Source organism: Perca flavescens, chromosome 6 (genome assembly GCF_004354835.1).
Source record: "Perca flavescens isolate YP-PL-M2 chromosome 6, PFLA_1.0, whole genome shotgun sequence".
Taxonomy (NCBI): domain Eukaryota; kingdom Metazoa; phylum Chordata; class Actinopteri; order Perciformes; family Percidae; genus Perca; species Perca flavescens.
Genome location: NC_041336.1, coordinates 7,536,331 through 7,562,168, shown reverse-complemented (window position 1 = coordinate 7,562,168; position 25,838 = coordinate 7,536,331). Strand labels below are relative to the sequence as shown.

Genomic DNA, 25,838 nt, shown 5'->3' with positions numbered 1-25,838 from the left:
GGTGCTAAATGATTTATATTAATTTTAAAATGAATATAAATCTAAGAAAAGAATATCTAAGAAATACTAATTGGAGAGTAATATTGATCCCTTATTTCTCAAGCTGAACTAGGTATTTTAAATGTTAGTATTATATTTTGAATTAAACCCACCCCTACAGGCTGTTGCTGTCCATTGAAATCAGTCGTTTCTTTATACCATATGAGGCCTAGTGATATTCAGCAGCATTAACAGTAATTGGTGGTATTTCAAGTTAATTACACCCAGAAGTTGGACAGTGAAAGAGAGTGCAACTGTTGCATGCTGAACTGAGCCAAATCCAGCTTTTCAGATATTTTTTTTCAGAAAAATGAATACACTGATTTGGTCAAGGGAAGCGATTGTGTGGAGGATTTTCTTTCCCCTGGAGACTGACTGTACAACATTGTTCTCCAGAACCATAACTCTGGTTTCTCAAATTACTTTCCCAGTCATGATGAGGATGTCAGGACTGAGGGATTCGTCTCTTTGGGAATTCTCCAAGGTTGTGTGCTGGGCCCAGGAACATTTTATCCATCCAATAATGTCGCAATCACACCTGGGATTGTGGAACCTAATATTCCTGATGCAGTTTGTAAACTGTTTAAGGACAAGAGACTTATAAGACTTAACAAGAGAAAAAAAGACCTTAACCATCTACGTCTGTACTTCATCAAAGTGACAACAGTGAAACAAAGAAGCTACTCAGGGAGATCATTTACAGACAGTGCAGACAGTATTAGCCAGCCGTACATCATACAAAAATGTGTGCTATGTTTCAATAATCGTTAGCCATGACATCCTTAACCTAACCTTAAGCTATTCATGTAGCACTTTTCAAAACAGTTACAAAGTGCTTTACAAAATAGAAATGGGAGACACACAATGATGAACACAATTTAAAAACAGCTATACAACATTGAGCAAAAGGAGCTATATATAAACAATATCAAATAATTAAAATAATCAAATATGTCTTTTTATAAAAATAGGTTTTACGAAGTGACTTAACAGATAAAAGTGAATTCAGGCGCCACCCTGTGAAAGCTCAAATGTTTTTAAGAGGGATTTAAAAGCGGATAAGGAGCCTGCCAGTCTGATCTCCTCAGGGAGGTTGTAAGAGTTGAATGTGGGGGCCCAAACAGAAACCCCTTGGTCCTTAGCTTAGATTGCAGAATGGCTAGCAGAGCCCTGACTGAGGACTTCAGGTTGCATCAATTGTAAAATGTACCAGGAGCCAATAAAGAGAAGCTAAAACAGGAGCAATGTGCTCTCAGCACTTGATATCAGCACCGTACGACGTACAAGTGGCCACTTAAAATGCACCAATGGTAGAACAGTACAACTCAACTTGGAGCATTTACTGCACACAGTAACTTTGATTTGTTTGTCCGCCTTTTTTACCAACCCCATGAGAAAATGTATCTAATCCAGCTACAATAATTATCTGTTGTGCTGGTTTTAGTATATGTAGTAGTATAAGGCAACAACAATAATTAAAGCAAACAATAAAACATCAGTATAAAGAAAAGACATCAACTGTATCAGATTGGTTTTGGAATAGATTTAAAAGATGATACTCACACATAGGGCTGGGCGATAGGGAGAAAATCAGATATCACGATATTCTTGACCAAATATCTCAATATTGAGATTGCGGCGATATTCTAGGGTTGATAATTCCTGCTTTAACAAAATATCTTCACACTTAGATTTTAGATAAATAATCATCAGTAAAGTGGACATAATGTCTAAGTGTGGAAAAAGGCAAATAATAGAACAAGTAGAAAAGTCTGGTAAGTTCAGAAAAGTACATAACTTTACTGTAATGCAGCCTTTAAAACCAGGAAAAGACACCACTTGTGTCATGTCACGATATCGATATAATATCGATATATTGCCCAGCCCTACTCACACAGCAATCCTTATTTCCTCTGTCAGGTGTCTAAAACTAGTAGTGAGTGTTATTTACTGACACAGGCTCTTTTATGATCATTTATGATCAATATTCACAAAACAAAACTCTTTGATACAGGAAGACGAGAGATACGTGAAGTGTGACATAGCACGTCCTTTGCTCTTCAAACAAAGTTCACTTTCAAAAATGTATCTTGAAACCGTGAAGGACAATAACACCTCTTGTCAATCATTGCTGAACATCCACATAAAGTCTTCACTTAAAATAGCATTGCATGTGCATTTACCCAAAGTCTCCTTAAAAAGTGGAACATGTTCCCTTAAAAAAACACTTTAGTCTTCAAAGATTAGTGAATAATACAATCCCTCTCTTGTTTCTGGGTACAGGAAACAAATCTCTCCAATTTAGGCATTAGTGGGAACTTTGTCTTAATTTATCGCTCTGGCCTCGGTCCAAACCCGCTCCACCTTTCTTTGCTTCCTTTCTTCTCATTCAGGAGGATGAATGTCTGCAGTTTAGGTCTAAAGACATTTAATTTTCCTCCGCAGCATGTGGAACATATGTGTCCGTATGTGCCAAGTTTCCACAGAAACCTGCAGTTATGTTGTTCCAAGCATTTGATAACCTGGTGAGGTATTGTGGTAAGGATAGGTCACCCACCTCCCACCTCTCCTCCTCTTCCTCTTCCCCCTTTCTACTCCTCCTCTCTCATTTTCTCTCATTCTGGACTCCACACACACACCCCCCCCCATTGTCTTCTCTTTCCTCCGTTCTTTTATCTGCTCTTCCTTGGTATCTGTCTTTTTTTCTGCCTTTAATATCAGCCTTCTTCTCTATCATCATCTCATCTCCTTAACCTCTCTCTCAGTCTATCTCTGTCTCTCTCTCTCCCTGTCTCTCCCTGTGTCTCTCTGTCATCATCATTACAGGGTTGATTACCTGTCATTATGGCTCATTAGGGGCCTATCAGCATGGCGGCAGGCATGGGGAGGAAGGGGGTGCGGGGTAAGCGAAGAGGGGAGAGTGGGAGGCTACTTGTCAACACCCCCAGCCCCCCACACACACACACACACACACACACACACACACACACACACACCAGGCGCAGAGTAACCCATCCAAAGTCATCCATTCAGGCTGGTTATGGGTTCAGGAGTTTGCAGTACAAGATATAGGTGCGCTCACGAGTGCATGAGATCAGAGATGTCCAGACCAGATATCTTGGCCAGAGACGACAGAGGGAGAGAGAGTGACAAAAGACATGTTTCTCTTATCCTCACTGCCTTTTATTACCTGTGTGTGTGTGTGTGTGTGTGTGTGTGTGTGTGTGTTGTGTGTGTGTTGTGCGTGTTGTGCATGTTCCTTCCCTTCGATTCCACGTTTTATTATTTCGTTGCTCTTTCGTAAATGTCAAGAACATCGTTAAAGCATCAAGATTTAAAGGTCAATGATTGTTTATTACATCTTTTCTGCCTCCTCTTCATCTCCTCTTTTCATCACCGTTATCCTCCGTTTTCCTCCTTTGTCTTTCTTTTCCTCCTCCTCAGGCTCCGTCTCTTTATTCTTATTTTATTCCGCCTATGCTTTCCTCTGTGTCCCTCTTGTCTTTTCTTCCTCTTTTCTTAGCCTCCCTTCTTCTAAATTTTCCTTCACTTTCATCACCCCATTTCCCATCAATCCCTCCTCTCCTCTGCTCCCTTGTTTCCTTCTGTTCGCTCACCTGCCCTCCATCTCCTGGCCCTTTTGTTCCTCCTCCCTCTTTTTCTTTTTCTGTTCTTCTCTTTGTCTCCTTCTCCCTTTCAAAATGTTAACTATATTTTAATAAATGTAAGACAAGAAAGAAAGAAAACTCAACAACCTAATCAAATGTTAATCCTGTTATTTTGCTCAGGGCTGGGAGGAGAGCTGCGACGCTGCCGTCTCCCACCTCCTGCGGAGCTGCCTTTCGCGGAGCCCCAAGGACCAGGCCACGTCTCTAGCCCAGGCAGGAGGCCCCGTGCTGGGCCTGCCCCGCGACACCGCCCGCCTCAAGAAACACATTACCCTGATGTGCGATCGCATCAGCAAGGGAGGCCGCCTCACCCTGGCCTCTGAGGCCAACGTCCCTGTCCCTGTCCAGATCCAGAACCTGGCCATTCCCGGTGAGTCTGGGAGGGGAAGGAAAAGGGGAGACGGAGGTGAGGGAAGGGAAGGGAGGGATCGGTGATTGAACAGATAGCACAGGAGAGTGAAGGATGCGGTGAGGCAGGAGGTTGACAGAGTATATGACGTCGTCGTTGTGCAGCAAAAGGAGGCTGGGTGTATCAGGTATTTTACTTTGAAACCAGAAACTGCAAGACTGCATTCCGCTTCCAGGTTTCTTTTAACCATTTGTCAAGCCTTATCTAGTCTTTAACGACGACGTTTCATTTCCAGGATTGTTCAGGTTCCCCTGGATGTCCCTCATTTCGGCCGGTTGGGCGCCACCTTCCGCTTTCTTTGTGTTGGAATTCTAAACTTATTTCTGAGGACTATGGTTACCTGCTCCTCAGATCTCTGCAGGGTAAATCCAGACAGCTAGCTAGACTATCTGTCCAATCTGAGTTTTCTGTTGCACGACTAAAACAACTTTTGAACGTACACGTGTTCCACCAAAACAAGTTCCTTCGCGAGGCTATTTGGCAGAGGCTCTGTAGCAGCATTCTACCGTAAAATACTGTGTGGACTAGCCAGACCCTCCTCCGCAGCGCTGTGGAGGAAGGTCTGCCAATTTGAGACTACGCCTTAACTAACTAGTTTTACCTGCCTAAATCATAAGTCTTAATCATAGTAGCAGATCAGAAATCTCATATGCTCATATGAGTTTTTTTTGTAATGGTGATATGGTGTGCTTAGAAAGGTCCTGGCAATTGATTTTGTGGTTTGGGCGTAAGGAAGTTTTGCTTCCTATCCTCAGATTAAGAATGTTCAGTGTTAAAATCCTCACAGCTTCTCCTAAGAGTTAAATTCCTAAATTTGTATTGTTTTTTTTTGTTTGTTTTTTATAATTTATTTAATCTTTTTTTTTTTTTTTTTACAGTTGAAACAACAGCAAAAAAAATTTAAAAAAAAGTTGGGGTGGAGTGAAATGAATCTGTATGGTTATTTATGAGTACGTTTGTGTCCCCTGGTGAAGATTTTAGGCTTCGGCAGGCAAAAACATGAAGCCTATTCATAGTTCACTTTACAGCCAACACGCAGAGTATTTAAATGCATCTGTACACACACCCACAGACATACACCGAAAGTACTGCAACAAGTACACACCTATAACACACACACAGACACACACACACCGTACATGTGAAATACACAGTGCAGACACACTCATTAAAACATAGATATACTCATACACACTGGCACATATAGTTACATGTGCCAGGTACACACACTCATAAAATAATACATACACATCACACACACACTCTTTAACACACACAAACACAACTACACAAACACACACCTTACGGATCATTTAGTCTTGGCTGAAGTTTATAGAGGTCCCTCTGACAAGATCGTCAATTACTCTCCTCTCTCTCTCTCTCTCTCTCTCTCTCTCTCTCTCTCTCCTCTCTCCTCTCCTTTCATTCACTCGTTCCTTCCCTCGTCTTGCCTTTTCTCTGGGTTTCATATATGAAACTGTAAAGGAAAATCTGTAATTTATGTTTAAATATGTTGTATTAGCAAATTAATTTATAGAAACAAAGCAAAAATGATAAGATTTCTCCATTGTGTTGAGATGCACTTTTTATTTATCTTGGATGCATATTCCATTCATGCAGATTAATTTAGCAGTGCTGATTTATTTCCTGTATTTTTGAGGCCAGACTCTTTTTAAATTATAAGGTTTAGGTGCAGCCCCCGAGCCGATTTGGGCAGCACCTGAGCCGAATGAATGTAACAAAAATACTTTTCTCAGATCTAGTGATTGTTAGTAGGACTTCTTTAGCAAGTTTTTTCTTTAAGCTTTTTGGGAGTCATTTATTGATTATCTGCTCTAGCTTTTCCAACATTTTAGACACAGAAATAGTAATAACGGTCCAAAGTGATGTGAAAAAGAGACCCAAACAACCACAAAGGGACACAAACGGATTATAAATAGCAGATACTGAGCGCAGATAACTCAACGGTAGACATAGGCCCATTTACGAGTTGTTATTCGTTGGAGTAGCTAGGTAGCTAGCTAGCAGTCCAGGAGGATGACATCTTGACATCATTTTCCTATTTCTGTTAACAAAGCTTTGATTGGTCGATTGTTTCTCCAACTGACTGAAGAAAAGCCATCAAATCAGAGATGTGGGGGGTGATTCAGAGATTTGGAATCAGGCTTCTAATTAATACTACTACTAATAATACTAAACGTTCTGTCTTTGAGAAGTAGCTGTGTGTGTGTGTGTGTGTGTGTGTGTGTGTGTGTGTGTGTGTGTGTGTGTGTGTGTGTGTGTGTGTGTGCATGCGTCTGTAAAACTTTAAAGGCTTGTTTAAAAGTCATTATAGTGATTACAGTAATGTAACAAAGTTCAGTGGAACTGAATTAATTGTGTGTGTGTGTGTGTGTGTGTGTGTGTGTGTGTGTGTGTGTGTGTGCGTGTGTGCGTGGGTGCGCGCGAGAGGAGAGAGTGTGAGTGTGTTTATGTTTCCTTGTGATACGGTCTCTCCTCTCCTTGCTGCTGCTGCCAAAATTCACACACACACACACACACACACACACACACTTCCACACCACATACAGTACACACACCACACAAACAGCGCTGCAGTAAACAGTCGTTTGTTAGCCGTCTCAGATGTTGCTTTTTCACCCACCCGTAAACATGCATACTTGTTTACATTTCCAACAACACCGGCGGCAACCGTTTCCCTCCAAGACCACAGACACACACACAAACACAAACACACGCACAAACACACATTCTCTGGGATACCACACAACAAGCCCCGCTTTATTGGTACAGAGTGGGGAGAGTGTTAATGTGTTTATGTGAGAGTTGTCTGGAAAAAACTTAGTAATGACACACCCACACTGAGACTGACATTATCACTCTCTTTGTTGGAGGATGGCGTCAGGATCATTTCTTTTTTTCTCCTTTTATGAAAAAAAACTAAATAAACTAACTGTCTCACCCTGATGACATCACACACACACACACACACACTCACTCTCTATCTCGTTACTTTGCTGCAGTGAGCAGCACTTTTGGCCTTCTCTCGTGTTGTTTCTGTCTGTGCTCTACTCTTTTCGGTTTCTGCTGTTTCCTCCTCTATTTTAAACTGCAATTAATCTTGTGTCATAGTGTGTTTTGTCTTTGATCAGTTTCTCGTCTGTTGTTTCTCTTTTTCTGTTGTTTTCATCTTCCCTTTCCTATGTTGTTTCATATTATTTCTGTGTTCTGGAGGTAATGTATTCTTACAGACACACAGGCTGAACACACATCCTCCTATCCTGTGTGTGTGTGTGTGTGTGTGTGTGTGTGTGTCAGTTATTTTTACAGTGTTCCACTGGTAGCTGTGGTTTGGGGCCTGCATCTATTTTAGAACCTAAAGAGAGGGGAGAAGATGAGCCGTGCACACATGTATTTATGTGTGTGCATGTGTAAGTTCAGAGGACACGGAGCAAAGGAAAATGCATGTAGTATGTGTAAGTGTGGGTCATGTCTTGTGAGCAATCCTGGCCAGCTGTCTTTGTTCTGTCTCTGTGGTGTTTCCAAATTGAAGAGTTCTCCTCCAGAAATGCTATATATAAAACAGCTGAGCTCTATTTTGGAAAGAATCAATCACTACCTGAAGTTCATCGTTCAATAAATCTTAAATGTTTGAGGGTTGTTGTATGTTCAGCCCAGAACGATTTCTTACTGTTCTGTACAAACTCAAAGAATTAACTGTAGTCACTTTACTAAAGTGGCAAAGGTCTCTTTCGACATATACACGACTTCTGTAACGTGTGTGTGTATGCCTTTGTAGTACTGGAAAGTGGGCTGCAGGTTTGAGCTAGACAGAAATGATCAGGTGTCTGATTCATATATACACACACACACACACAGACACTCACCACTTTTTAGGGGAATCACACTTCCTGGTTTTTGATGTGTGTTTTCAAAAGCATGTACGTGTGCAAATGTGTGGGTCTAACTTACTGTGCGTCCCAAGATGTGTATGTTGAGGGGGGATTGAAATAGTGTAAAGCCCACAGCCAAATTGCTGGTAACCACAGCAGCGCAGTGTCACCCCCATCTTCAAACCGCAGCCCAGAATAAAGCAGGAATGCGCTGGTGCCTCCACACTGCAGACCAAGACAGAACTGTCTATTGGAAGCAGCTTCACCACTCAACCATGCTGTCCAGAACTGTTCCAAAACTGGCCCGAAAGCTCCCCAAAACTGTCAGAGACCGGCCCAAACGCTCCCACAATGTCCCAAACTGTCAAAATGGCTGGGACTTTATTCAAGCTGTCCTCAAATTGTCGTGCACTGATCCAAACCGTCCACATCTGTAAACAAATTGGCCCACAAATGTTCAAAATTTCTTAAACTGTTACTCCCAGTTTCCAACTGTCCCAGGCTGTCCCCAGCTATATCTAAACTACAATCTCAAAAGTGCCACAAACTGTCACTATTGTAATCTGAAACAAACTCTATCTAAACTCTCCAAAAGTCTGCAGATGTCCTCTAATCCTCCCAAACTGCCCCATGCAGTATATCTCTCCAAATGCCCCAAACTGCACCAACACCTAACTAACACTCACTCAAAGTAGACATTTTTAGAACCGCACTAAACATCCCCCAATATGTGTCTAAGCGTCCCCAGATTTGTTTTTTAAACCTCCCAAAGCTCCCTAACAGTGTTGTTGTATGCAGTGCCAGAAACTGGCAAGTACTGAGTTACCGTTACTTCTTATTTTTGTCCACATGAGTACCATTACTTCTTACTGAGTACTGCCACCTCCTGCGGTGAGTATGTACCTAAACACATGCATAACAGAGTCTCACACATAGCAGCTTAACACTGAGAAAACAGTGCTGAAAATGTCTGTGTTAACATGGATAATTGTATTGGATAAACATATTGCAGGGTTTTCCCCGCCATTATAAGGTTTAGGTGCAGCCCCTGAGCCGATTTTGGCAGCAGCTAAGCCGAATGAATGTAACAAAAATACTTTTCTCAGATCTAGTGATTATTAGGACTTCTTTAGCATGTTTTGTCTTTAAGCTTTTTGGGAGTCATTTATTGATTATCTGCTCTAGCTTTTCCAAGATTTTAGACACAGAAATAGTAACGGTCCAAAATGATGTGAAAAAGAGACCCAAACAACTCCAAAGAAAATAAAACTGACCAAAAAGAGACCCAACACGACTACAAGGAGACATGAAATGCAAGAGGAAATTTACTTTTTTATTGAAAAACTTTACATTTTCTTGAGGAAGGACGCCTAAACCCCCCGCCAAATATGCGCACCTACGTCTTCCCGAAAGCTAGGGAAAACACTGTATTGTAACCCTGATCGCTGGAGTAGGCTATTGTGCCGCTGTGCCCAGCCCAATATAGGAGCATAGCCATGATCCTGTACACAGCCCACGGCTGGAGCATGATCTTTCCGCCCCCGTGATCACCAAATCCTGCACACCAGAACAGCAAGCTGGGCCGTTATATGGTGGGCTCAACCACAGGCAATGGTTGAATTTGTGGCAAAAAAAAAAAAAAACATAAGGACGGGCGACACGCGAGTGCACTTCAAACCACTTTCAATTAATCTTCTACACCCCTGCACCACTTACGCAATAACAAGCTATTCTTTTTATGCCTGTGTCTTAATCGGTTGCATGTTTTCATACAAAAAGAGCTTTACACACGACCTTATCACAGCTGAATATTTCATCACTGTAGCCACAGTGGCTGGTGAGCAAAAAAGTCGATGTCAACCCCTAATGTGTGCAATGAAATGCATACAAAACCACATTTTAGGTTGTTTATTACCAAGAAATGCGTATAAATATAAATATATCCAAGACACATGATCAACTGCAACTGCTTAATTAGTGTACAGGCACTGGTTGTATCTGTCATAGTAATGTTCATCACAATGCAGACTCACTATTCTTTACTAGGGCTGGGTATCGTTCAAAAATAATCGACACCGGTATCGATACCAATGCTGTGACTTCGATACCAGTTCCTGTTCGATACTTTTTTCATTACCAATTTCATAAAATCACATTATTATTAGATCTTGGTAGCAGCATGCTTCATGATTATTGGCTCACTGACTCTGAAGAGATTTGCTCCTTAGGTATTGAAATTTGGCATTAAATGACGAGACATTTCCCAATACTTGATACTAAGTAGGCAGTTCGGTCGGTGCCCATAAAATACTGAATTCCGTACCCAGCCCAATTCTTTACCACAGTAGCATCACTGTCGGGGGTAGTTATTGTACTGGTAGTAGTTGGGGTAACAACAATCTAGTGCTAGTTGTTGTAAAAGTAGTAATGGTCCTTGTGGTATCCAAACTGACCTAAACTGTTCCTGCTGGATTTCTTTTTTCCTTGCCTGGAGGTGGTACAGACATCCATTCTGTAATAATAGAAGCAAGAGACGTCCTGGTGGCTTTAACAAGCTGAGGAGCCGAACATGCTGCTGAGTATTATGAGAGGGGGGGAGAGCGAGAGAAAGTGAGAGACTGAGAGAGAGAGCAGATTGTACATCCCTGAACTGTGAACTGTAAAGCTCTTATAACTGTGCAGCGTTTGAAATCCAATCCAAATGAATCACAGAATATTATATCTGCTTTTTCTTCTGTTGATATTACTACCACTTCTACTACCACTATTGAATGCTTCTACAAGTTCTACTCTTATAAGTTCTAGTCTTTTTATTAATAACACTACAACAAATATTTTACTCTTTCACAATACCATTGCACATACAACTGCTTCTAGTTGTACTTTAAATATATCAACCGTAACTACCATTGCTGTTACAAGCACTACATACTGTATAATCACACTCTCATTCTTCCATTCCAAGTGTTGGGTGTTGGAGTGTTTTTTTTAAGCGTGATGTGGAGCAGAGTATTGAGCCCAAACCTCAGGGTTGTCTAAAACTGATAACGCCGACCAGTACGACAAATATAGACCCGACCGCGGCGGAGAGAAACTCAGATACACACCACGACTCTGAACAGGCGGCGCTACACCTATTTACAGAAAGAGAGATGGAGAGAGACGGGGAGGGAGGAATGTGTGAGAGGTCAGTGGTAAGACTGTGTGTGTGTGTGTGTGTGTGTGTGTGTGTGTGTGTGTGTGTGTGTGTGTGTGTGTGATTTGATTTTGTTTCAGAGTAAGTTACTCCAGAGGTGGGCTATTTCCTTACCTGATGTTGATGTAAGACTGAGGTTAACACACACACACACACACACACACACACACACATTCCCCTTGAAATTGTAAGACTGTGTTAAAAAAAAACCTGACTTAGAAACCTTAGAAAAACACCTGCCCAATTAAGAGCAAGGCATATCCCATTTCAAACAACTGTGTGTGTGTGTGTGTGTGTGTGTGTGTGTGTGTGTGTGTGTGTGAGAAAGAAGCCACAGGCTGTGCTCTCACCAAAGAGAACAAGATTGGCTTTAGAAAAGGCCAGGATAAATATTAGAGTGGGCTTAGGGTAATCTGTACACTCTCTCACACACACACACACACACACACACACTCACACAGAAGTAGTCACAGTGGGGGAGATGGAGACACACACACATTCTCAGACACCTTAAGTTAGACTTGATGGCAGACACACACACGCGCACTGTGTCTCGTGCACGCCCGAATACACAACACAAAGGCACGATGTGTGTAATGCATGTTAAATGAAAGTACCGTGAAAATGGACACAATCCTCAGGGAGGAGAGGAAACTAAAAGAAAGGGAGGAGGGAAGGTAGGAAAGATGGATAGAAAAGAAAGTGTGGGAAAGAGGAGGTGAGGTGGATGAGAAGCAGATAGGGAAGGAGGCAAGAGGAAAAGAATGGAGAGGGAGGAGAGACGTATGAGAAGCAGACGCAGACAGGGGGGAGAAGAGGAAGAGAAAGTGGGATAGGGAGGAGAGGAATGAGGAAAGGGGGGGTGAGGAGGAGACATAGAGGTGGGACGGAGGAGAGACAAGGCGTCCAATTCATCTGCCTCAGGAGCTCCCTAAATCCAGACTGATCCAAGGGATTCTAGCAGGGATTTTGACACACACACACACACAGACACACGCAAGTTAAAACACACACACACAAGCACTTTCAAACCACATGTTTAACACTATTATTTCATGCTGCATTTCTTCTCCTCTTAAACATTTATTGAACTACACTTTGATGTACTGGTAAAATATTGCTGTGTTACTTTTACATATTCTCTCGAAGATGTGATCAATTTAGATTTGAATGACACTCCTATAAAATCTGTACATGAGAGAGTTGTAGACGTACAAACGGAGTGAGAAGATATTTATGTACAGTGGGGGAAATAAGTATTTGACCCCTTGCTGATTTTGCAGGTTTGCCCACTTACAAAGAATGCAAAAATCTACAATTGTAATCATATGTACATTCTAACAGTGAAAGACAGAATCCCAAAGAAAATTCCAGAAAATCACATCATATGAATTTATTAAAATTGATAACCATCTGATGAGGAAAAACAAGTATTTGACCCCCTGGACAAACAGCATGTTAATATTTTGTAGAAAAGCCATTATTGGCCAGCACAGATGTCAAACGGTTTTTATAGTTGGTGACAAGGTTTGTGCACATTTCGGCAGGGATGTTGGCCCACTCCTCCCTGCAGACAGCCTCCAAATCATTCAGGTTCTGAGGTTGTCGCCAGCCACTCTTTTGTTGCTTTGGCGGTGTGCTTAGGGTCGTTGTCGTGCTGAAACACCCATCCTCGACCCATCTTCAGCTCTCTCGCTGAGGGAAGGATGTCGGTCCAGAATTCCACAATACATGGCCCCGTCCATCCTCCCCTCAATACGATGGAGTTGTCCCGTCCCCTTGGCTGAAAAGCACCCCCAAAGCATGATGTTGCCACCACCATGCTTGACGGTGGGGATGGTGTTCTTTGGGTTGTACTCGGTGTTCTTTGCCCTCCAAACACGACGAGTTGAGTTGAGGCCAAAAAGTTCTATTTTGGTCTCATCTGACCACATCACCTTCTTCCAGGCCTCTTCTGAGTCGTCCAGGTGGTGAATGGCGAACTTCATGCGGGCCTGTACATGTTTCTTCTTGAGCAGGGAGACCTTGCGTGCGCTGCAGGATTTCAATCCATGACGGCGTAGTGTGTTACCAACCGTTTCTTTTGTAACTGTGGTCCCAGCTGCCTTCAGTTGATTCATCAGTTCCCCCCTTGTGGTTTTGGGATGATTCCTCACCGTTCGCATGATCAGGGACACCCCACGAGGCAAGATCTTGTGTGGAGGCCCAGACCGAAGGAGGTTGGCGGTGGTGTGGTGCTTCTTCCATTTCCTGATAACTGCACCGACAGTTGATCTTTTCTCTCAACTTGCTTTCCGATTCTCTTGTAGCCCATCCCAGCCTTGTGCAGATCAACAATCTTTTCCTGATGTCCGTAGAAAGCTCTTTGGTCTTGCCCATGGTGGTGATGTTGGATGCTGGTTGTTTGGGTGTTGACAGGTGTCTTTTATACAGGTAACGAGGTGAGGCAGGTGTATTTGATGTAGATAATTGGTTCGGATTGGGGCTGTGTCTTAAAGAAAGACTAACTGGCTTGTAGGAGCCAGAATACTTGCTGTTTGTCCAGGGGGTCAAATACTTGTTTTTCCTCATCAGATGGTTATCAATTTTAATAAATTCATATGATGTGATTTTCTGGAATTTTCTTTGGGATTCTGTCTTTCACTGTTAGAATGTACATATGATTAAAATTGTAGATTTTTGCCTTCTTTGTAAGTGGGCAAACCTGCAAAATCAGCAAGGGGTCAAATACTTATTTCCCCCACTGTATATGCGTGAATGGTTACATTATGAGGATGAAATTGGCCTGATGCCGGAATATCGAGAAACCAGTTTTATCTTGGAGCAGAACTCTTCGCCACGTGTTATCTGCAGAAGGAAAAAAAAATGTTAATTTGACATTTGATGTGATGTGACTTAAACAGACAGGGGAGAGTAGTCAAGGAAATATGTTTGCTTTACTAAAGTAGCTGACATGTGTCACGGCTCTGAAATAGGACAGTGAAGCATGTCATCGAGGATGTTTGCGTCAACCTGCAGAGATGCACTTCCAGATGGCGCTGCCGTGCAGTCTTACAGAACATAGTAAACAATGGGTGCTGGTGTTTGGATAGGTGTCATACTGGTGTTATACATGTCAAGAGTAGAATAAGCATTCACATACACGTAAGGGCCGGATTTAAAGTATGGCGGGCATGCAAGTGGTTCTGTTATTACTACGTTAGATGTCTGCACAAATATGTCTGTGTCCAATGCTTAGCATCGCTAGCGTTAGCCTTAGCCAACTCCTTCACCACTAACGGAGCAAGCTGGAAAATCAAACTTTTCCCGAACCCCGTGGGGAGGGGGAGCACATCATCATGACCACCAACTAAACTCAGCAAATATTGTTCTTGCTCGGGCTTTAACTTCTGGATATTCGGCAGCTTTGCCACAACGGACCGAATGGCTTCACTCGCTTCTTTCTCCATCGCCATTACGGAACTACAACTCAAACTAGCTCACCGTCATCGTTCTCAGCCACTCCCTCTGTTCGCTGATTGGACCGGTAAAGATTTTGAGATATACCGCAAACCCAGACGTAGTACTGAAGGAAAATGACAATTGAGCCGCAGTACGTAGGAGGGCGGAGCCAGGCTACGCTGGCATAGGCAGATTAAAACAAATCTACGTCATGCAAAATCTACGCAGATTCAGAAAGTATAATTTCAGCTTCACAGTACACACGAAACTACTAAGCAAGCACTACAAGCTTTTTAGTTAAAATTTCAGAACGGTTAGCAAAACTTGGGTGGGGAATGAAAAACGTTGGCCTCTGTCAAGATGGCCCCATGCCAGGCAATCAAACTCTTGAAGGCTGTTGTCATAACTGTTGAACTATTAATCTGAATTAGTGATTAATATGTTGCTAATATCCCCCCTACCTGTCTCTTAGGAGGTGTTGAGCCCATTGCAGAGGTGGCTGGTGACGGGGAGGAGCTGGAACTTCCACCGGAAGTCACCAAGTTTGTCAAGAAGAAACATGCATCTAAGAAAGTCAAGAAAGGTAGGATAATACCCCTCATCTTTGTGTGATTCCTCTCTCTACTGTACTCTCCTTCTTTTATTTGTGTCTTTTTTTGGAGCTGAATATTCTCCAGCTCTAACTCATCAGTGGCTCTGCCTCACCTTGTCACATTTCCAACCGACCCGTGTCGAAATACATCACTCCAGCAGTACATCCGCAGCATTGCTCCCAGCTTGTCACTAAATCCTGACCAGAGCCCTGACACTGATATCTGTTCACTGTCTGTCACACTATTTCTAATCCGCCTCTATTTTCCCTCACGCCATAGCGCTCGGTCTCATCTGTTATTTGTACATACCACTTTGACTGCTGTTGGCTCATGGTCTGCAGAATCAGCATGGTATGGATTCTAGTCAGTGCCAAAAGATGAAATCAAACAATACGTTTGGTTCTGCAGATGCAGCACTACTGAATCGCTAAAATAAAGGCTGAATGGATTTATGTCTGTGGAAATCGACAGGTACAATCTCAAAATATAGCTGTGAAGTAGTCTTTAATGTGGGGTTGTGAGTCCTATTTTTTTTTAAAGGAGACACCAGATTTTTTATCAAAGCCCTTAGCCTTCCCAGGAAATATGCTGTAATGCACTTTCTAGAAACTTTGCTCCTATCACCTATCCTTACCAATTCGGGCAGCATCCTGGTCAACAGTAGACCTGCTCTTTAGCCTAAAATACTGGCTGCATCATGAAAGATCGCCCATCCAGTCTACCAGTCATAACTGTGAACTCACCCTCAGAGACAGAGTGAGGTGCTCAGACATCTGGTCCGATCTCATAGTATATCCACTACGCGTTTGCACTGAAAGTTGATGTGGTGCCTCCTGGGCCCTTTCCTGTTGAGGGAAGATACCCAGAAAACCCTGGAACGATTACATAGATTACCCCCCAGGAGAAGCTGAGGGATGTGGCTACAGTAAAGGATATCTGGGCTATCTTGTTTAGCTTGCTGCCACTGTGCTAATATTGGTAAAATGAATGATTTCTTGCAATTGTATTAGTATTTTCTTTCGTTACCTTACACATAGTCTATATGTGACGTTCCACTTCTGGGATTGCTCTGGTGTCGCCGGGAAATTCGGCCTGATCCCTCTTTTCAACCAGATGTCCGTTACCTTCCACTTCCTTTGTGTTGGTGTTCTAAACTGCAGTGGATTTCTGAGGACTATGGTTAACTGCTCCTCAGATCTCTGCAGGGTAAATCCAGACAGCTAGCTAGACTATCTGTCCAATCTGAGTTTTCTATCGCAAGACTAAAACAACTTTTGAACACGTTCCTCCAAAACAAGATCCTTCCCGAGGCTATTTTGCAGCGGCACCAGGGCTCCGTCCGGCGCTTAGCACCGCCCAAGACAATTGTGATTGGTTTAAAGAAATTCCAATAAACGAGAGCATGTTTTTCTCCCATCCCGGAATGCTGTGTGGACTAGCCAGACCCTCCTCTGCAGCGCTGTAGAGGAAGGTCTGGCAATGCGAGACTATTTTACACAAGACGTACAGCAAGCCTGTAATAACCACAAGTGGAGGTTTCACTTTTTTTATTCCAACATGAGGTAGTTTGAATAATTCTTTTAGTATGCGTTAATATTGTATAAAAAAATCAAAACAATCTGTAATGCCGTTTAAGACATTCTTCACTACTGAGCTTTGTATTTGACTGCTTTTGCTTTCGTATCCATGATCACAGTGAAGAACATCATTATCACAGTGTTATTTCTATAGACAACTTCTTCCGCCGTCATTAGGGGAGAGCTGGGAGTGTGTCCGGCGTTGCTGGCCGACTGTTGCCAGGTCTACACTCACTGTTTTTCTGTTTGGAGAGTTGGACCACGCTCTTATCCTCTACGCGGAGTCTGCTGACTCTCGTTCTCACTCTCTCTTCTCTTTACGTCTCCATCCATCTGGTTCTGCTCTCAGTCCCTCCTTCTGTCCATTAGAGACGTAGCAGATCACAAGACGAGGTATCTGGTCATTTAGCTGAACCTTTAGATTATATTTATTTCCCCAATCAACCAAATCAAGTAGGCTGACACCTCAATGTCTTTCTCTCGTTCTTCCCTCCCGTCTTCCGGCCTGACATGTTTTATTTTTGTTCTCCCATTTAGTTTCTATTGAGATTTTTAAATTGAGATACGATCAGCAGATCACTTCAAACACACACACTTCTTACAAGATCTCAATGGCCTACACACACACACACACACACACACACACACACACACACACACACACACACACACACACACACACACACACACACACACACACACAGTGGTCTCTTGCTTGAAATGGGCTTCTGGTTTGCATTGAGGACAAATCTGTGTTTTATGTTTGTCCTTCCTAAACCGGGGCAGATAGATTTGCTTTGATGGGCGCATGCACGCGCGAGTGTGTGGTTAATCCACTCAGGCGTCGCCACTTATGAGAAGGGGAGGTGTGGGAGACAGAGAGGGCGTCACAGGATCATTAAATCAATACACACAAACACACACACACACATACATACCACATGAATATCAAGCTACTACTTAGTCTTTGATTCATCATTTTATTAGTTTTACTCACTTGATCATGATACATTTTACTATAAATTGTCAAGAGCAATGATTCATTGACAACCATTTCAAGTTTACAGATCACAGATTGAGGCATTCCGTGTACAATGATAGGAAACAGAAGAGAGCAATCAAATCCTCACGTTTGGGAAGCTGTAACCAGGAAACATTTAGTATTTGTCCTTGATAAATGATTTAAGCAAATAATTAGTTACATTCCCTGTAAATCCTATTGTTTCCTTTTTAGGGTGTTTCCCTCCTTCCACCCGCTGCTGACACCAAAATCTCTAAAATCTTTAGTTCCATTTTCTGTGGCAGAAAGAATCATCTTCTTTCTGTTAGATGCCACAGAGAAACCCAGCAGATGTTCCTCCAGATTCTGACTAATATATCTATATAAATATAACCTCAATTTGATGAATGCCAGTGCATTGTCAAGCGCTGCACTGTGTCATGCCTGTTTTATTGATCACGCGTGTTAATCATTCATGCATAAACTAAAGCAGCTATTGTGCTCTTTGAAGTTTTTCCGATAAAAACATTTTGCCAGTGAATTGAAAAAATTTGATCAAACTAGGGATGCACCCGTCCAACTTTTTGTCTTTCCCAATACAAGTGCAACCTTTTTCACAAATCTGCATAACTCTATGTAAACTGATATTAACTGATGGCAAAAATGCAGAACGTATGTAATGTATCTGTGCTACACCAAGCTGCGGAAAAAGCTCTACACATGTTGAAGTTGTAGCAGCATTAAGCTCAATACAAATGCACTGTTAATTCTATATACAAAAAGTTGTGTTTTATAATGCTTAATTTTATGCCTATCAAATGATCCCAGGCTTAATATCAAAATGGAGATTTAATAGTGTCTCTCTCTTACATACACACACACACACACACACACACACACACACACACACACACACACACACACACACACACACACACACACACACACACACATACGTCACTCTTACCTATCAGTTCTGCCCCCTCAGACATTATTGAAAAAAGCGAAAGGAAAATGATCCCTAATTAGTATTGTTTGTCATGGAAACCTTCAGAGCAAGTCTGTGGTTTGCATTTAAAACAAGAGGGAGAAGGAGGGACGGAGGGACGGGGGGGAAGTGGTTTGGTGATGAGGGGAGGGGTGGGAGGTAGCTTCATGTCCAGACTTGTCCTATATCCACCACTTCTCCTCCAGACAGAAGAGAAAGAGACAGAGAAAACAAGAAACCTTTCTCTTTCACCCTGGGGCTTGTCGGTATTGCTCAAGGATGCTTCAGTTTGGAGGATGCTTCCCAGTTTAGTGGCTCGACTCAACATCAAGTCACATGAATCATAATATTCTGCTTTAATTTACTAGTTTGTTCACATGACAAAATCTCATTTTTGTTGTATCATGCATGATTCATGTAGACATTTCTTTGCAATGCTTTTACTTTTGACATCAAATTCACCTTTTCTAGGTGGTTGAGTTATTACAGGGCTGGTGGTTTGACTCCTGCCTCCTCCAACCAACATGTCAAGTGTTCTTGAGCAAGACACTGAACCCCAAACTTCTTCCAATCAGCCGGTCAGCAGCTTGAAAACTGGATAAAATGTCAATTCATGACAGCTTCTGGCAGACAACCAAAACCTTGACGCATAAACAAATATGACATTGATTTGACCAACGACAGGCGCCAGTACCTGAATGTAACAGAACGTTACCTTGGGCGGTTACCTGGTTACCTCACCTGGTAGAGCCAGTATGGGCGCCCACCCATATATAGAGGTTTACTCCTACTCGCAGCGGCCACAGGTTCGACTCTGACCTGTGGCCCTTTGCTGCATGTCATTCCCCCTCTCTCTCTCTCTCTCCCCTTTCAAGTCTAAGCTGTCCTATAGAAATAAAGGCCTAAAATGCCCCAAAAATAATGAACGATTTAAATTAATAAAATAAAATTTGAAGATTGTTTTGAAAATTTCGCACAATGTAAGTTCACAACTCAACAGAATATATAAGATACTGTAGGTCAAATCGTTTTTTAGATACGTTACTGCGGAAAAGTTACATAACATACCTTTTAGGGGGAAGAGTATTTTATCAATGCTGTGCACCCTGGTCATGCCGATGCGTTGGTGGTGCTCTGTTTGAATTTGGCCCGAGACATACAGGAGACTGTTTCTGTCTAAAGGTGGCAAAAAGCCAAAAAAGCTGTTGGGTGTGCTGGGCAGCTCACAGCTCCCATAAAACCAGGGAACAAGTGCTAGGGAACAAATCAGTTCAAAGCTCGTATTTTTCAGATAAAGACGCATACACCTTCCGCCTACCTGTCTGTGACTTAAAAGTAATTAGGCCACACACACACACACACACACACACACACACACACACACACACACACACACACACACACACACCTTTCTGTTAGAGTGCATGGCAGCCAGAAAGCGCATTTGGTGGACTTGAAAGGCATCAAAAGGCGTCTGCGAGTGGGACACAGAGAGAGAAAAAGAGAGAGAGGTATGAGTGGAGCGCAGTCTCAATCTCTCTCTCTCTCTCTCTTTCTCTCTCTCTCTCCCCCTTTGGCTTGAAAAGGAGGGATGAAAGAGAGATGAAAGGAAAAGTGTCTTCCTTCTCCTCTTTCCTGGCACTGCATCCCTTTATGTTGTTCTACTTCTCCCCTGCAGCCCACCTGGGAACACAGACAACATCCAGATTGCGCACACACATACACACACACACACACACACACGGATAGCTAGAACTAAATTTGAGCTCTAACCGAACCTGGAGTCCTCGAATCGTCGGAGTAGAGAAATCATCAGATCCTGGGTCAGTCTGCGGTCGCTGGTCTCATTGAGCCATGTTATGTACTGACTCAGCCACTAAAGCTTTATGCTAACAGCAGTTATCCACCAGCATTAACCCAGGTCCTCTGTTATCCAGCTGCATCTCATGCATATTAGTATCAGTTCTTAGCATAGTCTGCAGGCATTGGCATGAGTCAGTATTGCACCTTGCACATATTAGCATTTACCATTTGCCATTTACCATTAGCCTTCACCCATTAGTAATGTCCTTTGTGTATCAGCATTTGCTTTAGCTCCATCCATTAGGTGATGTTTACGTGTTGTCTTGTTGCCTTGAGGTTTGCGTTTTGACTCATTAGACAATCTGCCCCATTAAAAAGTACGTTTCCCAGAAAAGGAACTTTATTGGGGCCTTCCTCACTTCAGTTCTTATTTTAAAAAAAAAAATACTAATAATTGAAAAGGGTTACCGGTATTCATGTTTGTTTGACTGTTTTAGAAGCTTCTTCTATCTGACACAAATCAACTTTTAAAGGAAACCCCATATTGGTTATTGTTATATCTTGGCAATCAAACAATCCAATTATAATGCAATAAATCACCTACAGTTCATTCTGCCCACAGGTGTTGTCAAACTTCAGGAAGTTAATTTTAATTAGATTCATGTCAGTTTCAAGTTTTACACCTACACTCTGATTTCTATAACATGTACAGTCAGATCCTACTTTTTAATGTGGATAGATAGATAGGTAGATAAAGCTGCAGAAACACACCTATCCACTCCATCCTTCCCTTCTTCTCATGTGAGTTGTGTTGTCAGCAGCAGAGTGAGAGTGCACAGGCAGTGGCTGAGTCTCATTCCGCATACTTCCGTCAGTACACCGCTAATGTGCACTGACCACTTACTGCCGTAGTGCCCACTTTCGATGGTTAGTATTGTCCCAAAAGGGACACTTATGTTAAAACACTGGAAATGACGAGCGGGATGAGCGTGACTAACACAACACATGGCAGCTGATTGGACGAACGCGTCACGTGGGTCTGGCTGCTCCCGAATTTCAAAACCGACCATAATGGCGGCTCGTTCAGAATACGATCTCGTATTTTACGAAAATAGTTCACCGAAATGTGTTTCTGAAAACATTTTAAGCAAGAAAGAAGCCACGCAGTTGCTGAATCTGTCTGTCTTTTTTTTTATCGACAATAGTCAGTTTAAAAGATTTTTAGCCGACCGCTCCTCATTTGCATAAAGTAGCCTGGATTCAACTGATTTAAAAACTTGCCAACGTCCCTGGTCCCTCCCATTATGCTTTGTAGTCAAGATGGCGCCCGTTTAGTGCGAGTAGGGTCCATCATTCCACACTGAAGTTTTTGACCGTTTTCAGGGGGTCATCCGGGTACTTTCAGTGCACTGACTTTTTGCGTTATCTACACTATATACTTAAAACTAAGTGTTTGAAGTGTGCAAGTAGGCGGTTTGAGCCAGTGACTCAGTGAGAGTCATTCAGTGCGTTTACATGCATGCAAAATTGGAGTCCTTCAGTAACCGGGGTATTCCTGCATGTATACACCTTAACCGGAGTACGATCGGTTTAAGTGTGGAGTGGTTTTTGAACAGTAAATAATCCGTCAGGGCCGTGAATCGTAGTCGTTGCTGTGATACCATACATCAAAACGGCGTCGCCCGAATCAGCGGCCCTCCGGCAGCAAATAGCCTGTGGTGCGTCTGTTTTACTCCCCGCCGAGGCAGCAGCAGACACCGGCAGCTGGCTAAACAGATTGTCCATCTCCGGGGCTGTCAACGCTGTGTCCCGGCAAAAAGGTGGAGGGACCGAGGTGCCCCCGCTGCGGCCGCTGGCTAAAGTTAATGTTAGTTAACTAACAAAGTTAGTTTGCTAATTCCACCCGACACTGGGTGACACCGGTTACAGATATAACGAGCCGAACAAGTTGTCAGTCATCTGGCGAGAGCAGTGTGCTTTCCTACGCTGTGACGAGAGTGTGTGAATGAAACATTAAGTTGTTACATTTCACTAATTTTACTCCTGTCATCTTCCCATTCTTCCCCGCTTATGTATACAGGGAGAACTGGCATAACCCCGTTATTCACATGCTGTGCATGGAGACGCACTGTTTGGATGCCGGAGCAGACTTGTAGTAACATGGCTGAATTACGTCTGTCAGATTACAGAAACAGTGAACAGAGCTATCAGTTTACTGTCACATACTGCGGCTGCTATTCACATCCAGCTTCTGCACATATATATATATATATATATATATATATATATATATATATATATATACACACACACACACACACACACACACACACACACACACACACACACACACACACACACACACACAGCAGGCAGGTTTCCTCATCCTGAACAGGATCCTCCCGGGCCATGGCCAGAATTTCTGACCCATGGATCTCTGTTCTGGATGTGTGTTGATGTGTGTGACAGATAGAGGTCTCTCTATTCCCAGCTCAACTGCCATGAATACAAACACAGACAGAAAATGAACCCTTGTTTGTCCATCCACACAAACACACACACACACACAGACACACACACACACAGACTTTCTGAGGCTAAGCGTCCTCACAGATGGAAAGTAAAATATGTGGCTCGTGAAACTAGGCTTGAATGTTGCATGTGTGTGGTGTGTTTGCTGGAAATTGAGTGTGTTTGAGTAAATGTTTAATGGTGTTTATAGTGTGTAGAAGTAGGTGTGGTCATTACAGAAGATACTGGCAAAACCCTGCATGCTGCTGGAAGAGTCGTGTGTGTGTGTGTGTGTGTGTGTGTGTGTGTGTGTGTGTGTGTGTGTGTGTGTGTGTGTGTGTGTGTGTGTGTGTGTGTGTGTGTGTGTGTGTGTGTGTGTGTGTGTGTGTGTGTGTGTGTGTGTGTGTGTGTGTGTGTGTTAAAACCTGCGATACACAGGACTTCCTCAATTAAACACTTCTGTTTCCTCTCTCGGTTTCCTCTCTTCAAACGAAGGTTGACGCTGCTCCCATATCTGACCAGTACACCCAGTAATACAGATCACTGGCTTAAGCTAAATCTCTCACTGGTATCCTTTTTAACTCTACTCTATTTTTGACTTTCTGAGTCCAAAAATAGAACACGCTTCACCTCGAACATCACCCAAATGTACAAATAAGTTAATTATGTCAGTTAAAAATACAACTAAGTTGCAAGGAAGTCAAAGGTCAGATCATGAAAATGTAAGACTGTCATTAATTTAAGTGCACACTGCCATGACTTAACATTTGATTACAGTTATGATTTGGCTCTGGTACTGATCTTTTTAAGCACGTGGATCAGGATTTACAGGAAGTCTGTCGCCTCACAATTCTTCATGGGGTTGGTTCTGGTAATTTTGTGGGAACAAAATGCTCCAAAATGTTTTTAGATTTAGTTGCATGTTGGGGTGCCGCAAGAGTTTGTATTTTTGCCTCATCAGGGGGGTTACATGGCATTTTAATTGGTGTGGTTTGTTCACTAAATTACAGCTGGTTTTTGAAGCGCGTGTCCCCAAAAGTGTGTTCTCAAAATAAAACTGCTTGCTTTTGTGTGCTCCTCGGTTCCATCTGGGTGCCGAGTGTGAGCGCCACACATCCAAATGTTTTTCAACCACCATAAATCCAAGTCAACTGGGAGGTGATGATCCGACTGGTCATCCATATTAGTTTTCCTGAAATTCAACAGTTTGTCAAGTGTTTGCCCACTAAACCCAACTCATCCCCCTCTGCATCTTCTCTTAATCCATGTCTTCATCAAGTGTGTTGAAGAAGCAAATATAATCAGCCAATTTTTGTACCAAACTCACCTGAGAGAGAAGTTCTTGGACAAGACATGAGGCAGTAGCTAGGATTTTAAAGATTTCGACTCACCAAAAACTGCTGTAAATCGTTCTTATGTACACATTTGTACACATCTAACTATATTTTCAACAAACCTTCTCTTCCTATACTGTATGATAATCTACTGTCTTAAACCTTGTGTTCCTGTCGACCATGCAACTTTTTTTTTGGATAAAAAATTTAAAAAAAACTTTCAACGCTGTGGTCGTCTTTTTCAAAACTTTTGATGTTTTTTCCAAGTTTTTTCGTCACTTTTTCCGATGTTTTTGTCAATTTTTTCTGCGCTTTATTTGACGTTTTTTTTTTTTTTTTTTTTTTTATTGCTATAAAATTGAATTAGCTAATTTATTTGACTTGTGAAGAGCGTTGCATGGAACCATTCACATTATTTTTTTTGACAATTTGGTTGAAAGAAACCCAAATTTCTGATATAGAAACTTTCTTCTAAATTTGTGGGTTGTTAGTTTGTAGGAAAGCTCAAAAGTACGTATTACAGCTACGGTAGCTTTTACGCTTCAAAAAGTTGTTCTCTTGCTCTTTTCAATCTCCTTTTTCTGGGTGAAGAAGTAGAAGACTCCTTTTCCTGAAATTTGGATTTTGAATACGTGTGGTCCTCCATGTTTCCTTCTTCAAACTTGCCGGGGCTGGGAAGCTACGATACCCATTAGCAGCATTAGCAGCACCTGTGAGTTTATCATGTGACGGCGAAAACGCGAAAGGAGGAGCAGTATGTCCTGTATGTCCCTTACCAGCTAACGTATTTCAAGATGGAGCATGAATATGGAGCGTCTACCCCAGTTCATGCAAATGCAAATGTAAAATGTCAATTCAATTTCACTTCAATTCAATTTTATTTATTGTATCCAATCATAACAAGAGTTATCTCGAAAAGCCAATAGGAATACTTGGAATTGATGGTGGAGGTAAATATTCATGAAAAAGGACAAATTTGGGAACGGGCAACATAGATTTTGATAGTGAACAACTACAAACGTTACACACTGGACCTTTAAAGCCTTTTCATCAACAAACACTAAATCCCTTTATTTTAAGTTTTTGTCTAAAAAGATATTTAGTCAGGGCCTGTGTGTTATTGTAGAATGAAAACCCCCTCAGGTTGTTTTTAAACCCCCAAATCCACAGAAACAATTCTGAGGGCATGACTTTAGTGTCCTCAAGCCAACAACAGAAGGAAGAGGGACTCCCCCATGGAAGATCATCCCACCATCACTCCGACCTCCTGACTGGTTTGGATCTCTGGGCTTGTAGCTTGTACACAGCATTTTTAGGTAGCAACATTTGCTCTTGTACTGTAACTTCAAAGCTGGTGCGTGCCAACAAAATCCCCACCGCATGGCT

General features: G+C 42.4%; 1 protein-coding gene across 2 annotated transcripts in view; it reads left to right on the top strand.

The window, feature by feature from the left end:
* bbs9 (Bardet-Biedl syndrome 9) overlaps window positions 1-25,838 on the top strand; it is a 183,155-nt gene that overhangs the window by 106,474 nt on the left and 50,843 nt on the right. For both annotated transcript variants that reach the window (XM_028581570.1, XM_028581571.1), the window contains exons 20-21: window positions 3,828-4,077; window positions 15,119-15,229. In XM_028581570.1, the coding sequence (XP_028437371.1) occupies window positions 3,828-4,077; window positions 15,119-15,229 (361 nt within the window). The remainder of the gene's footprint in view (window positions 1-3,827; window positions 4,078-15,118; window positions 15,230-25,838) is intronic.